The 15,305-nt window shown below is 40.9% G+C and overlaps 1 protein-coding gene across 11 annotated transcripts in view; it reads left to right on the forward strand.

Moving 5' to 3' along the window:
* TRPM3 (transient receptor potential cation channel subfamily M member 3) overlaps positions 1-15,305 on the forward strand; it is a 489,615-nt gene that overhangs the window by 249,125 nt on the left and 225,185 nt on the right. For all 11 annotated transcript variants that reach the window (XM_059143490.1, XM_059143480.1, XM_059143482.1 and 8 more), the window contains exons 4-5: positions 1,879-2,092; positions 5,507-5,631. In XM_059143490.1, the coding sequence (XP_058999473.1) occupies positions 1,879-2,092; positions 5,507-5,631 (339 nt within the window). The remainder of the gene's footprint in view (positions 1-1,878; positions 2,093-5,506; positions 5,632-15,305) is intronic.

Here is a 15,305-nt window from a genome sequence, read left to right on the forward strand (position 1 = left end):
AATTTTGCTTCTGTTTTTAATTCCTTTGTCTCTATAGGCTGCCTCTGGTCAATTTCTCTGGATCTATCATTAGTGTGTCTAATCTGTAGCTTAATTTTTCTATCATATTTTTCTTTAAATTATTACTTTTTTATTTCTCAGCATTGCTTTTCATTCTTTTTCAAAAGGATTGGTCATTCCCTATAGTCTGTTTTTCCTTACTGATGCATTCAGTAATCTCATGTGTGTTTTTAACAGATTAAATATAGCTATTTTATAATCTCTGAATATTTCAATATCTTTGAGGGTCTTATTCTGCTACCTGTTATTTCTTTCGGTCTTTCCAGCATATTGCTGGATTTCCTTATGCGAGACGTGAATTTATTTATTTTTTTTACTATGAAATGTTTATTTTCCTGCAGATACTCTGCAAGCTCTGGATTGAGGACTCATTCCTCTACAGGGGACTCTGCCTGCCTCTCTGCCTACTTGTGATCTCTCTCTGTCAAATAAATAAATAAAATCAAATACTCTAGTATTTTTCAAACCACACTTATAGTGTGAATGTGGATCAAAGCCTTCATGAGGGCCCCCTGGTTTATAAATAATCAGAGGGGAATTTTTTTCCCCATCCACTCAGAACCAAGGTAGAAGCAGGCAGGTTTCCTTGCTCTCTTTGTACATCAGACTTCTGCTCACTTGTTTCTTCCTTACACTTGAGAATGAGCCCGTTGAAGTACCCCAGCCTACATGGGGTTTCCCTGTTAAACTTGTCCATACTGTGCAAAGCCTGTAAAGCAGGTTCCCGCATCTGCCAGGGTTTAGGAGAAACTCTCAGGTCCAAAGCCTGCTTTGGTCCTTCCTTGTTTCCTGAGGTTCCAGCTTCTACTTTGTTTGGGAATCTGAATATTGGCTCTTTTCATGCCCGCTCAGCAATGCATTTCAGAAGGCTTTCAGATATATTTGCCCAATATTTCAGTTGTTTCCACCTAAAGGTGAAAGTCTTTATATAATTAAAATGAGACCTAAATGAGTATGTATGTGCTTATATACGTGCTTATCTTTGTATGTATTTATAGCATTTCATTTACATATACTTAGTATACTTATTTCTAGATGCATCTGCTAATACCTTGAAATCTGATAAATGCTTTAATTTTTTGTATTATTCTATAAAAATGATTGGCATGCCTTTTGTCACTTGTCTTCTTTAAGAAATATTTAGTGTGCAGGGGCGCCTAGGTGGCTCCATGGGTTAAGCCTCTGCTTTCGGCTCAGGTCATAATCCCAGGGTCCTGGGATCGAGCCCTGCATCGGGCTCTTTGCTCAGCAGAGAGCCTGCTTCCCCCCTCTCTCTGCCTGCTTCTCTGCTTACTTGTGATATCTCTCTCAAATAAATAAAATCCTTAAAAAATATTTAGTGTGTAGTATTATAGATTAAATAAATGTAATCAGCTGTTACCATGTTTTAAAATTCTCCTTAGGTAGAACTGCAGAACTTTTCCAAACTGCTCAGACTATCAGGGTCACAGAAACCAGTGATGTCTAGGCCCAGTCGGTGTAACTGGGGAAAGTTACGTTTTAGAAATGTAACTTTTAGAAAATCGAACCATTTTAAAGTTCGTAACAAATCACAATTTCAAGAAAACCTTTAAAAGCGATGAATCCCTTCATCAAACAAAGACTCTCTTGGTGAAGAAAATGATTTGCCTTTTTTCAAAAGTTAGATTTCATATGAGAGGTTTTCTTCAAGTACTGGACACGTTGTTGCAATCAGTAAAGCTAAGCAGCAACACACACACACACACACACACACACACCTGCAGCCCCCCCCCCCCGCCCCCGCCAACCCAGGCAGCCCTGCCCTGTCTCCCTAACTGGTGGCCCTTCTTCTTCCAGTATGTGCGAGTGTCCTTCGACACAAAACCTGATCTCCTTCTGCACCTGATGACCAAGGAATGGCAGCTGGAGCTTCCCAAGCTTCTCATCTCCGTGCACGGGGGCCTGCAGAACTTCGAACTGCAGCCAAAACTCAAGCAAGTCTTTGGGAAGGGGCTCATCAAAGCGGCCATGACCACCGGAGCGTGGATCTTCACGGGAGGGGTTAACACAGGTAACTGGAAGCGGGACAGGGAAGGGCAAGCTGAGGCCACGGGGGTGCTGTCACTAAGGCCATTTTCTCCTAAGGCTCAGTATATGTGTGTCCCCCTATCTCATCTCCCATCCTGTGTGTCCTCACGGGCCGGTCGCTCATCCTCTGATTCTGCTTCTGCCCTCCGCGACCAGCCTGATAACCATACAGGCAGTTCTCAACCGTGAGGAATCACTTACACTTGGGAAACGGGTTGGGATATTTAATACTCGACTCTACAGAATTTGTAAACCTGACTAATGGAATTTCGCAGGATCCTTTCAATACCTCAGGTTGCCAGATAAGTATCCAGTAATTTTTTTAAAGAATTACCTTTGCTCTAAATTGGAAGCTCGCATCTGATCTTGAAGGGATTTTCAGCTAGGTGCAAATAGCTTTCGTTGTTGTAAAATGCCCGTTACATCTGGGACATAAATTGTGACAGCAAAGTCTGGAGTACTGTTTGTTTATTATTTAAAATAGTTTATTAAATCAGCTCTAAACCAATAGAAGACACTCTGATTTCCCAATAATTTTTTTTTCTCCTGCCAGGTTAGTTTCTCTACATTGTGACGCAGGTAGGCTGTCAAATCAATTCTCACAAGCCCACTACAGTTAAGTGCTGACTTGTCGCACATTATTAACGTGCAGTAGATAATAGAATGGATGCCTGTAAATTGCTTTGCCGTATTTCCCCCGGCCTGAGTCAGAAGGGCCGATCGGAAATGCACAAGGAAGACCGAAGCAAGTTCATTTAAACTTGGTTCAAGGCTCTAAGTCTGGGCATCCCACCCGCATTTGGAATTGGGGAAGATTCAGCATTACCCTGGGCTAACTCATTTTAAATAAGAGGTTATCTCAGTACTGTTTATTCTCATTTGTGTGCAATTTGGGAAATAGTGCAGCAAGACCCGCACTCAGAATTCTCTCCGATACCTAGAGTTTGTGAACAGCCTGTGACTCCACAGGCACATTTCAGCGGGCAACGCCGCTCATGGCCCTCACTCATCATTGTTCTGTGCGATCCTGACTCTGTCTGACCTGATCTGACCGTGGCCTGCCCAGTCAGCCCTTTACTGTTTACTTGGTAGTCATCAAATACCCACAGAGCAATCATCTCTCAGTGGCTGTTCAGCCTTTAGGCGCCAGCTTTCATTCCGTGTCGCGGCCTCATTCACGCGTGATCATTCGACCTTTTGCCCTCCTGGCGTCCCCGCCCCTCACTGCAGACCCACTGCCAGGTTTCTGAAGGTTCAAAAGAATCTCTTAACAATCTTCTGTTTCTGGGAATGCAGAATGTCCTTTATTACTTTTTTCTTTTATGAAATACACCCAGTATCAAAAGAAGAAGTTATAGCGTGAATACCGTAAACCAAATAGTTCATCTTGGCCTCACCCCAGGCTAGCGCTCAGTCCAGCACCCAAAGTCGGGGTCTAATGGTGGCATCTCAGGTTAGGTAAGAGGCAGTGGTAGGACTGTGGCTGATGGAGGGCAGGCCATGAGGATAAACTTGTCCTTGATAGACCCTGAAAGTTTTGCATATAAATAGCGGGGAAATGAACACTGATATTCCCAGCTTAATTCTTGCATTTGCTTTTCCTTTGCTTTTTTTTTTTTTTCCCCCACCATTACTCTGTCTTAGAAGATCCCTAGATAAGCTCCCAAGTGAAATTGATAATCTTATTTATCAACACTGCAAGCATGGCTCAATGTGAATCAATGCTATTTACACTCTTTTATTTGATTTTTTTTTTTTTAAGTAGGGTCTTGGGGCACCTGGGTGGCTCAGTGGGTTGAGCCTCTGCCTTTGGCTCAGGTCATGATCTCAGGGTCCTGGGATCGAGCCCTGCATCAGGTTGTCCACTCAGCAGGGAGCCTGCTTCCTCCTCTCTCTCTGCCTGCCTCTCTGCCTTCTTGTGATCTCTCTATGTCAAATATATAAATAAAATCTTTAAAAAAAAAAGAAAGGAGGGTCTTTCTGTTTTCTCTTATGACTATTTCAGAATGGCGTGATTCATATGTGTCTCCTCTCTGGTTATGAAGTTGCCTGGGGCGTTCTGTATGCTCTGTCCGTTCCCTGCAGTGCTGGAGCCCTTACTTGGTTCTAGCACCTGAGACACGTGAAGGTGAAGTAAGATGCTGACCCGCCCCGGCCTGCCCCACGGGGAGTTTTACCCTCATGTGTAATAGCGACTCTCAGAAGAATATGTTACATAACATACCCAGCCATTCAAGATACGCCAACTGCAGTCCTACTCAAAGGGAGGGGAAAATCAAATCCAACTCAGCTTTCGTGTAGGAGATGGCACTACATGTGAAGTTTTCCTTGAGGAATGGGTAGAATTGAGATAAGTGAACACAACTTTCCTTAGAGAATATAGTTTGCATCTTCTATAAAAATGGTTTGAGAAGGAGGTTAATAGATTAGAAATTGCGTCTTCTTTCAGTGCAGCTTATCTTTATTAAAATACAAGAGATAGGTTCCCTGCCATCTTGTAAACTGAATTTTTTCACTTTTAACTGTGGTGAGGAAGGCCGCGGTGATGGAGAAGGCTATTATGAGAGAAAAGGAAAACAGTTCAAATGATGAAACTAAAAAACTATATTTTCAACTTAAATTTTCCAGAGAATATGCCAAGGTTTTCTTTCAAAGTAGGGTCTCCACATGATGTGTCAATAAATAGGAAGATGAAATCAAGGTTAACAAAATATGATCGAAGTAACTACTCTATTTGAATGACTCTAACTTAGACACAAACTGTGGCATAGATTTCATGTAATATTCTGTATTGTGCTTTTTTTTTAAATATTTTATTTATTTATTTGACAGACAGAGATCACAAGTAGGCAGAGAGGCAGGCAGAGAGAGAGAGAGAGGAGGAAGCAGGCTCCCCGCTGAGCAGAGAGCCCGATGTGGGGCTCGATCCCAGGACCCTGAGATCATGACCTGAGCCGAAGACAGAGGCTTAACCCACTGAGCCACCCAGGTGCCCCTGTATGGTGCTTTTTATAGGATATACTCATGGTATCAGTTCTCAGCCATGCTAATACCTTTATACTTAGAGTACAAGAAAAAGATTCCCTAAGTTTAAAGAATTGTATTTGTTTTGTTTTTTTAAGACATTGGATGTTTTTAAATTGTTTTTTCCTTAGACAAAAAAAGAACTTAAAGTCGAATGAGAAACCCATTGCTAGAGTTCATATAAAAGTCCCACAAATATATCTGACATTAGAGCCACAAATTTATGTTCTGTTCTGAACATTTCTATAGAAACGTGTTAAAAATTTATAGTCAATGCGTTTAGCCTTGCAAGACACATTTATCACAATTTCCTTTAGAACAAGAGAAAGTCATTGCTTTAAAAGAAAGAATAATTACTTCCTTTTCCTCTCAGGTGTTATTCGCCATGTTGGAGACGCCTTAAAGGACCATGCATCCAAGTCTCGAGGGAAGATATGTACCATAGGCATCGCCCCCTGGGGAATTGTGGAAAACCAGGAGGACCTGATTGGAAGAGATGTAAGTCCTAGAAACTGCCCCGGCCTGTGACTTCTCCTAGAGTGCCTATCAAAAGAGTAAGATAAAATTAGAACTCAGAATACACATTTTAGAATACTCTTTTGGTCCCCACCTCCCAAAAAGAAATTCACGTGAGGAATAATTTATTGGAAGACCATGTATTTTCCAGAATCTACCTATATAAACTCCAGCCTCAGTTCTTATGATCAGAAAGATCCTAAGTAAGACTTACACACTACCTGCTTGGTTTGAATCAAGTAGTGTCTTTCCTCACCCATCAAATCTTCTGAGTGCTGTTGGCCTGGTTCAGTTGAGATTAACTAACACCAGGTCACATCAAGCAACATGAGCTCATCGACTGCCACATGACATGGGGACCTTCACACCCAGTCTCCAGCTTCCTTATTATTCGAGTGCCCTTCAGCTAGCTCAGGAAAGCTACAGGGGAAGATTCTTTCCGAATCTGATTCTTGCTGAATGCTTGGGTAAGGAGTAGGCACAGTTGGATTCTTGATTTCCCACTCAGAAACTCCTCAGAAACTTTTGACCAAACTCAGCAAGTTGCTGAACTCTGTTTCCTTCTCACAGGTCCAGAGCCACACACGGCCCGATCAGTCAGTTTTTGCCAGAGAGAACTTATCTTATTTTTTCTGATTCGTCATTTTTCTTCTGTTTCTTCTAAGTCCTGCTTTTGTTTTGCTTTGTTTTGTTTTGTCTACCACCAACTGGTTATCCCCAACCTCCCTTGGAGGGTTTTCTCTCCTATAATCCACCAGACTTCTTCCCCTATATATAACCTATCAATTCCAACTGATAGGAATTGTAGTTAAACTATATGTAATGGCCATACTTTTATTCACTGCTTTTTTCCCCTGATAATTTTCATAATTAATTATTGGTCATTGCACCTCTACATAAGGTCGATACACTCTTCCCTTCCTGATCAAGACACCGTAGGGTGTAACAAATGTGCTCCGTGGTTTTTCCAAGTTCCATGAGGTCTGTTTGAACCAAAAACTGAGAGCTTGAGAACTAACTGGTCTTAAATTGCTCCTTCTGTTGCATAGCAATACAGTGAAACCATCTTATTTTAATACAGCACAGCCTCTGCAGTTTTTAATACAAGGCAAAATTCTTTGAGTAAAAAGAGAAATCAAACATCATGAAATGCAGTAAAACACTCTTTAAATCCTTCAGGACCTTTAAGTGGATATGAAGCATCCTAATTTATCTAGAAAACATGGGGTAAGAAATGAGATATTAATTTTATCAGTGTAATAGTCTCTTGACTAGAATTTTCTGGCTGTTTTATATCACACACAGCTTGATTATCTCAAGCAGCAATTTCCAAAGTGATATGTAGGCAGAACTGACTGGAAAAACAAACATGGCTGATTTTTTTTTTTTTTTAAGAGTATGTGGAATTAGTCTTTGATGAAATATACTTGGGTTAATGCTTCCCTCAGATTCTGAGCTGGCTTTGAAGTTGATGGTGAACTAGAATAAGTGCATTTTATTAGCAAATGACTTTATTATTTAAAAATGTTGTGATGATTCAGAGGTCGTTTTTAAATGGGCTTCAGGATCTCTATTGTAAACCTGAGTTACTATTATGTAGGGTTTTTTTTTTGGTGGGGGAGGGGAACCACTTTGGAACTTTCTTATTCAGATGAACTATGAATAAATGGAAGCTGATGATTTCATTATTCAAATAGAGTAATCAAATAATGACCTCAGTTGCCTAAACATTTGCAGACAATGCTGACCTACTGCCTTTCTGTGTCATTTTTGTGTGTCTTAGAAATTCTGTGTGAGTGCAGACAGACAGAGCTTCCCTCCAGTTTGAGCTCCTTTCCTCTGATTTCACCTCCTCTCACGCTCCTCCTTTTTATTCTTAATTTCTTTCTACCCATATTTCTTCCCAGTTTTATGCCAATAGGAACTTCCTTAGGCCTATGCCAGTGGGTCTTAGTGGCATTGCCTGACTTCCCAATGAAAAAATTTAGTCCTGATCCCACTCGCAGGGGCTAATAGAGGCAAACCGTGGTTCACGAAGGGCCAGGTGAACCTGCAGAGACCATTGAAGAAAGGATTGACATTGACAGATTGTAAAAAGCACGGGAAAAACAGTTGCATTTTACTTTCTCGATAAATCTTTGACCGAGAGCTATTGAATTTCAACCCCTCTGGTTCAAGGCCCTGTCCCCAACCAAACTCAGGAGTCGGAATGTGCATAGGGTTTCCAGGCTCCCATAGAGCAATGGAATTTGTTCTTCACATTCTAAATTACTTGGACCAAAAGTGCTGTTTTTTGGTGTAAAGGATTTAGGGCATAGTTTGAGGGAAATTTTTATATGTGTTCAACTATTCTAATATTATAATTAAAAAGGAATGTGGTGCTACTTTGTCACAAAAAGAAATATTTGAATACAATATTAGTGGTCACTCTTGAGAATCCACCTAAAAATCATGGAAGTGGAAGTGTTATCCGGTAAACTTCTTAAGTAGTTACACAAATTTTCACAGCCGGCCTAATTTAGTGCCATCTGTTCTTTTCTGTCCATTTTGTATAATCAAACTTACAGTAATAAGCATCAAGAAAATAAACCTGAGAGCATCAGACATGAGGTAGCAGAGGAAAAAAAACTAACATATTATTAAAGACCTTCAGCATTTCAGAATTCTATCGGAATTCATTTATTTAGAAATAAGTAATTGTATTTTTGATCTGGTCTATGGCTGTATTCCAGAATAAGGTTGAAGCAGCACAAAATAAATGTCAAGGGAAATCGAAGAAACTTACATGAAATAAAAATATGAGGGTAAAAGAAAGGCTCCATTTCTTATGCCTAATATTTTATTACAGTAGATTTATTTCCAGGCTGATAGAATATAAAGATCCTTTTATTTCTGTGGGGATGACTCTCCAAAGGGCAGTTTCAGAAGCCGAACAATCAAGTAGTTCTATAGTTATTTTATCGGTAAAAGTGGTAGACACAGCAGTTACTATCCTTCCTAGCATGGATTGTCCCTTTGGAATGGCACTATAAAGGCAAAGACTAGTCCTACACATAAAAAAAGAAGAGTTAACTTTCCCTTGGGTCTGCTTCCAGATATTCTGAATCACCTACCTCCTTTCCAGTCTTATCTCTTAGCCAGACTTCAGCTGCGACTTTAAAAATATTGGGCAGAGTTCAACTTAGAACCGTATGTGTAGCAGGTGCTCAGGAAATACCGATGAAGACAGACTGGGCATGATGAAATTCAGACTACAAGGAAAATTAATGCTATAGAAAAAAATGAAATGATACCTCTTACCTAGTTCACAACTTTACCACAATTTTATCTCCATGTACATTCCCAAGCTTGATCCTACTTTAGCAACTATAATGAAAGCATTTTTTAATCAAGCATCAAAATACAAAACTGCTTTCTTATGTAGCAATTCAAGGTGGGAGGTGGGTGTTGAAGCTTCATGTTGGATATGGGGACAAAGAAGAACAGAATGAGAACAGGCTTTTCTGTAACCCCTTTGAGAGATGCATGATACACCCAAATGAGTAATGAACTAGCCGTGGTTCTTTAAATTTAAATCTCTTCTACTCTGTTTAATCAGACCTTCAATTACTAGATCAAAACAATAGAATTTGATGAGAAATAATGTTATGATTACTGAGATGGTAATAACTTTTGCTCTGCCATGAAACGTGAAAATAAATACTGTTCAGCTGTCTAGTTTTTCTACTCCTCTGTGATTTCTCCATATGATTCCTACTGCCCCATTCTGTTATTACAACCCGTGATCTACTCTTCAGTCAAACTGATCTCAGGGCTTGGTTCCACCAAGATGTCTTCCATGACTAACTTCACCCATAATGTCATATCCCTGATTATAATTCTTCTAACAATGATCCTCTCTGCCCATTTAGGTAAAAGTTCCTCAAAAGTAGAGATGAAATTGTCTTTGTTTATTGCCAACCACTAATACACTACTTTGCACGAACGGGAGGTACTGACATGTGACTTAAAACTCTGTAAGAGTAGATTCCTTCGTTTCTAATTGAACTATAAAAATCCTTGCTCTATCTTTATATAACTTGTATGAGCATAATCATAATAGTAGTAATTACAATTTATTGAGTTCCTAGTCGAGGAAGCTCCCTGTGATTGCATGTATTAGCATTATGAGGTATGTATTATTATGTAAGGAAACTAAATAAGGGCTAGAACTAAGGTGCACTATCTCCAAAGCTCATACACTTATCTAGTAGCATGTCAAGTAATACAGAAGAAAATATTTAAGGGTGTTTTTATTGTTAGTTGAGATACTGGCAAATACCTAATGCCTATAAATAGAACTAAGAAAATAAGACTATGAGAATGACCAGTACCCTTTTCTTTGTACCTAAGGATTCTTTTTTTTTTTTTCCCTAAAGGTCGTTTTATTGTAAAACCATAAATACAACACTGACATGAAATCATTTAAGTAAGTGATCTTCTCTAACCATTTAAAGGATGTCTTTTTGCCTTGGCATCAACCAACTGGGAAATAATGTTGCAAGAATTCGGGGTATGGGGGGTGAATTCTGGACTAGGGCTTTTGGTGATTTAAGGAACCAAGTGGAGCCTTCCTCTTCCTGGAATGTCCCACTTTCAGATAAGAACAGACAGGTAAAAACAGCAACATTTAAACAGCTCAGTTTTAAATTTTATTACTCTGTAAAAATCTTTTTTTTTCCTTTTTTTTTTTTTTTCCTTCTTTTCCTTTCCTCCATTTGACATCAGATTCTTGATCTGGATGGATGATGAAAGTATCCCCATTGTAAAGTCAGGAAAGAACTTCCATTGAATTACAATTTTTACAGACTCATTGTAGCTTTATATTTCCCTACTTTGGAAAACAGTTTGACCAGAATTATTTCAGGTAATTGAGCAGTTCCTGAAACCTTTATAATTTGTCTTTTCCCAAATCTAGACGAACAAAATACATGCCAAATTAAAAATCCAGACATGATCATAAGAAAAAACACTTTTCATTTTCACTTGAGGATGAAAATTGTATTTGGGAAGCTTTCCAACCCATGAGCTTATGTGGTTATTAAATTATCATGACAGTCAGTGATATCTTACATTTTCCCCTAAACCATAGATTTATTCTCAGAATTTTATAACCTTTAAGAGTTCTTATATTTAATTGGAAAGTATTCTTTCAATGCCATCTTTATATTTGAAGCCATGAAAAAATCAAGTTTAATAACACACCAGATTGATAATTCTCATATCATTATCAACTCAGTGTATTTGTCACCTATTTCTAAAGCAGGCCAAATATGACTTCATCCTGTAAGCTCAGAAAGCTTCCCTGTAATGGTTCTCGCGTGGACTTTAGTGGACTTCTGTGTCTAGGTGATATAAGATGTTTCCAGAGGACATGAGAGGAGAAATTCAAAGATAAGGAAACTCACCCAAGTCTCTAACAGTCATACAAGAGCCAACTCTAGCTAACCCTAGACCACATTCCAATCCTGGGCTGCATTCGGTGACGTAGGGAATGCAGTTTCAGTGAAGATAGTATTGAGTTTGGATTTGGATATGTTGATTTCAAAGTTGCTTTGAGAGGTGTGTATCAAGTGTCCAGCAGGACACTAAGTTTTTGAGGTAGAGTTTCAGGAATAAGATCTGGCTATATATTCAGACTCGAGGGACCTCTGCATATAGATGACAATGAAAGCCATTGTGGTGGATAGGATCACCAAGGGAATGTGTGTGGAGTGAGGGATCCTCACAACTACACCTGGATCCTGATGGTATCCAATATTTAATGGTTAAGCAGAGGAAAAAACAGCCTGCAGAGAAGACCAAAAAAGGGCCAAGAGGTAGAAAAAAATCAGAGAATTTTGTGGAAACCAAGGGAACAGGTGCTTCAGAAGGATGGAATGAAGGGCAGTGCCCAGAACAACAGAGAGACAGAGGAGGAGGAGGACTTGGACGCGTTTGTTCTGTTTATCAAGCCAGTGTTGTCATCACGAGTCAGAACAGTCTCAGAATGATGAAGGGGCAGATCACAAGGGGTTGAAAAGGGAGAAGTGAAAAAGTAGAGATCCCAGTAGAAACCAGCCTTTTAGAAGTTTGGCTGTGATAAGAAGTGAGTAGCTGAAGGGGGCTGTAATTCGCAGGATTTTTCTTCAAGAAGGGAGGGACTTGAGTTTGCTTCTGTGTTGATGTTAGGGGAGAAAACAGGGATAGGGAGAATAGAATTGATGAAATAAGTCCTAGGGTGGCCCTGAGGAGATGGGGTCCAGATCTAGATCTAAAGGGGAGAGGAACCATCTGTATCCTCACAACTGAAGGAGAAGAGGAAAGAGTATGTCTGCAGAGGATTGATGGCAGGATATTGAAGTTTCAGCCTGGAGGTTTTATTATTATCCTAATAATAATAAATAACAACACCAATAATCATAATGGCACCACTTTCTTTGAGCTTAGTGCATCTCAGCACACATCACAAGTGGTCCCTTAATGCCCGCAACGGCATTCAGAAGTTGTTTTAATATCTCTGTCATCCTTCCATGTCTCTGATGATAAAATTAAACACAAAGATTAAGTAACTTGCCCAGTGTTACATGACTAATAAGTCATATGGCTGGGATTTCAGCCTACACCATCCAGCTCCCAAGACCGCATCCTTACCTATGATGTGATATGACTTCTCCATAATCATAGCAGCGATCATCTATCTGAGTTCATATGTGCATTGGGCCATGCATTTTATATCTCATCTAATGTTTACAGTACTCTGATTAATCATTATTAATCAAGTATTAATTGACATATGGAGATGCTGAATCACAGAGGACAGCCTGCTTTGGTTCACCCGACTGGCAGGTGTGTAGGTATAGGTATAGGAGTCAGACCATCTGCCCACTGAGGAGGCTGGGGTGAGGCATCAGATGGCCACCGTCTTCCACTTCCACATTGGGAGTGGAAGATGGTGGCCATAGCCCCAGCAGAAAACAGGAGCCAGAGCTGACTGGAGCCCAGAGAGGAGGCAGGGAGGCACTAGAGGGCACAAAATTACGATGCACTAGCGAATCCAGAACAGAGGGGAGAGAACACATTTTGAAGCCTCAAGATAGCAATGATATGCTATTGTGTTGTCTACTGCTGTGTAACAAATTACCCCCAAATTTAATGGCTTGACACAACACTGATTGTGTCACAGTTTCTGTGGGTCAGAAATTTATTAATAGCTTATCTGTGTGGTGCTGGCTTGGGTCTCTCTTAAGGTCACAGTCAAGATATCGGTTGGGGCTGCATCATCTAAAGGATCGAATGGGGATACGGTACCTTCTAAGATGACTCACGCACATGGCTGTGGGTAGGAGTTCCTCCCCATGTGGACGTCTCCAGAAGGCTGCTTTATTATGGCAGCTGGCTTCCCCCAGAGTAAGTGATCCAAGAGAGCTAAAAGGAACCCTTTCATGACCTAGTTTTTTGCAAGTCGACACACCATCACTTCTGTTTTATTCTATTTCTTCGAAGTGAGTCACTGACAACTGCAGACTGGATGGGAATATTTTCAAAGAATTTTTTAACATATTTTAAAACCACCCCACTGACACATGGTGGTTTCTTAAGCAAGTAACCCGTTTTAGAACTTAAGGGCCTTTTTCCACTCTAAGTAGGCCCTTAACCTGGTCGGTCTGTGGCTTCCCTCAGGACAGGCCAAAGGGAGGTGGGCCAGAAATGAGGACGATGTAACCCCCAGCGAGCCCATGATTTGAGGGACACGTTTTCAGAATGCTGCAGAAAGACATAATTGTTCCACCTGTGGATTTTAGCCATGGATTTTAGGCACCTGGGCACTCTCTGGGACAGATGTCTGGGTTTGCTGGGTTTTTGCTTGGATTGCTGGGCAGAAAGGCAGCATCTGGGTTTCATATGACCCTACTTTATACCTAGACTTGCAGCCGAGCTGGCTGGATGGGTACCAACCAGCCCAGTATCCCTGCTAACACAGGCCTCACTAGGCTTATGAGGACACACGGTGTCTTTCTCTATTTGGTTTTCATCTCCTCCTCTCAGTCCCTATGTTCCTCGTTCTCAAACAGAGAGTGCTGCCCACGTCTCAGCAATATCCCCTCATCTCTCCCAGAAAGCAGGCCTGATCCTACGAGAACCTTGCCCGTCCCTTTTGTGTCTCTTTCTGCAAAGCACAAACCCCATCTTGCTGCCCACTGCCGCCTCTCCTGACTTCTGCATACTCTACAGTTCTAGATGACTCATCTGGAAATAATCTGATCAGCTGTCACAAGGATTTCAGTGCTCAGCTGAGCCACTGGCAAAAATGTCCAGCAGCAAAACCAACCATAATATCCTTTATGAATTTAAAATCAGGCTGGCTCCTCCATCTTCCCTCTAAATGGCTCCTGGCCTGTATAGGAATTTAAGATCTATGTGCTGTGTAGATTTAGAGGAAAGAGTGTTTGTGGGACGCGTTTGCCCAAAAGACTTCACTTCTCTGAGCATCTGTAGTTTTGCCTATATGGTAAGCACAGAATGGGTTAATCCATGGAAAAGTTGTATCATAGTGGCTGGCATAGAATAAGTGATCAGTAAATCCTCATTTTCTTCCTGCCTAAATTAAAATTATAGTGCTATTATGAGGGAACAAATGCTTCGGTGTTCTGCCTGCCTGTTACTTGCCATGGGCATGTTGATATGTACCTCACCGGGTCATAAGTTCAGGGATTGCCAAAGGCCTGCGATGGATGACTCAAGAACCCATTTGAGCTCAATTCAATTCTGTTCAGGAAAGGAGTTTCAGATGAGCCAACTGCCCTTGCACTGTAGAAAGCACTAGAAAGGGGAAGGAGACCCCAGGACAGGAGTGACCCACCTCTGTGTCCTTTTTCTGTGCTACCTTGGAAGAAGCAAATGTACTTTTCAACATGGGCTGTTCAGACTCAATCTTAGAGGTAGAAAGTCCTTAGAAACCACAGACAAGTGGTTTCAATGTAATTTGAACATTCAGTGAAAAACATTACCTAGGTGCAAAGTTGTATGTCTCCTCAAGCCAGCACAGTACTTACCAGGAACATTTCCTCAAGGCATTCTTAATGTATGAATAGAGGAAGAAAGGAATGAGTTGAAAGACTTGCCCAAAGTCAAAAATGAGTAGCTGGAGGAACTAGAATGCCCCTTCCCCATTTCCTGACTGCCCACTAAGTACTCCTGAATGAGACCAGAACATGTGTGAAAGTAGCTAGGAAAACTCAAGCGGGTGTCTTAGATCAGCTCCCAAACGATCCAGTGAAGTCTCCCCGTGGGTAAGAAATGTAGCAAACGGACATCAGCACATAAAAAATGTTCAGATTTTCCATGGTGTCTCTGGATGGGTCACCTCCCGGCAACTGTAATGACCCTAAAAGTACATTACATCAAGAGCTTTCACCTTCATTAATCTCTCTCCTTTTTTTTTTTAAAGATTTTTATTCATTTTAGAGAGAGAGTGGGTGGGGGGCAGCGGGAGAGGGAGAGAAGTAGACTCCCTACTGATTGCAGAGCCCGACTTGGGACTTGATCCCCCAACCCCTGAGATCATGACCTGAGCCAAAACCACGAGTTTACCTGACAGATCCATCCAGGTACCCCCACCTTCATTAGTTTCTTAA

This window comes from Mustela lutreola, chromosome 12 (genome assembly GCF_030435805.1).
Source record: "Mustela lutreola isolate mMusLut2 chromosome 12, mMusLut2.pri, whole genome shotgun sequence".
NCBI lineage: Eukaryota > Metazoa > Chordata > Mammalia > Carnivora > Mustelidae > Mustela > Mustela lutreola.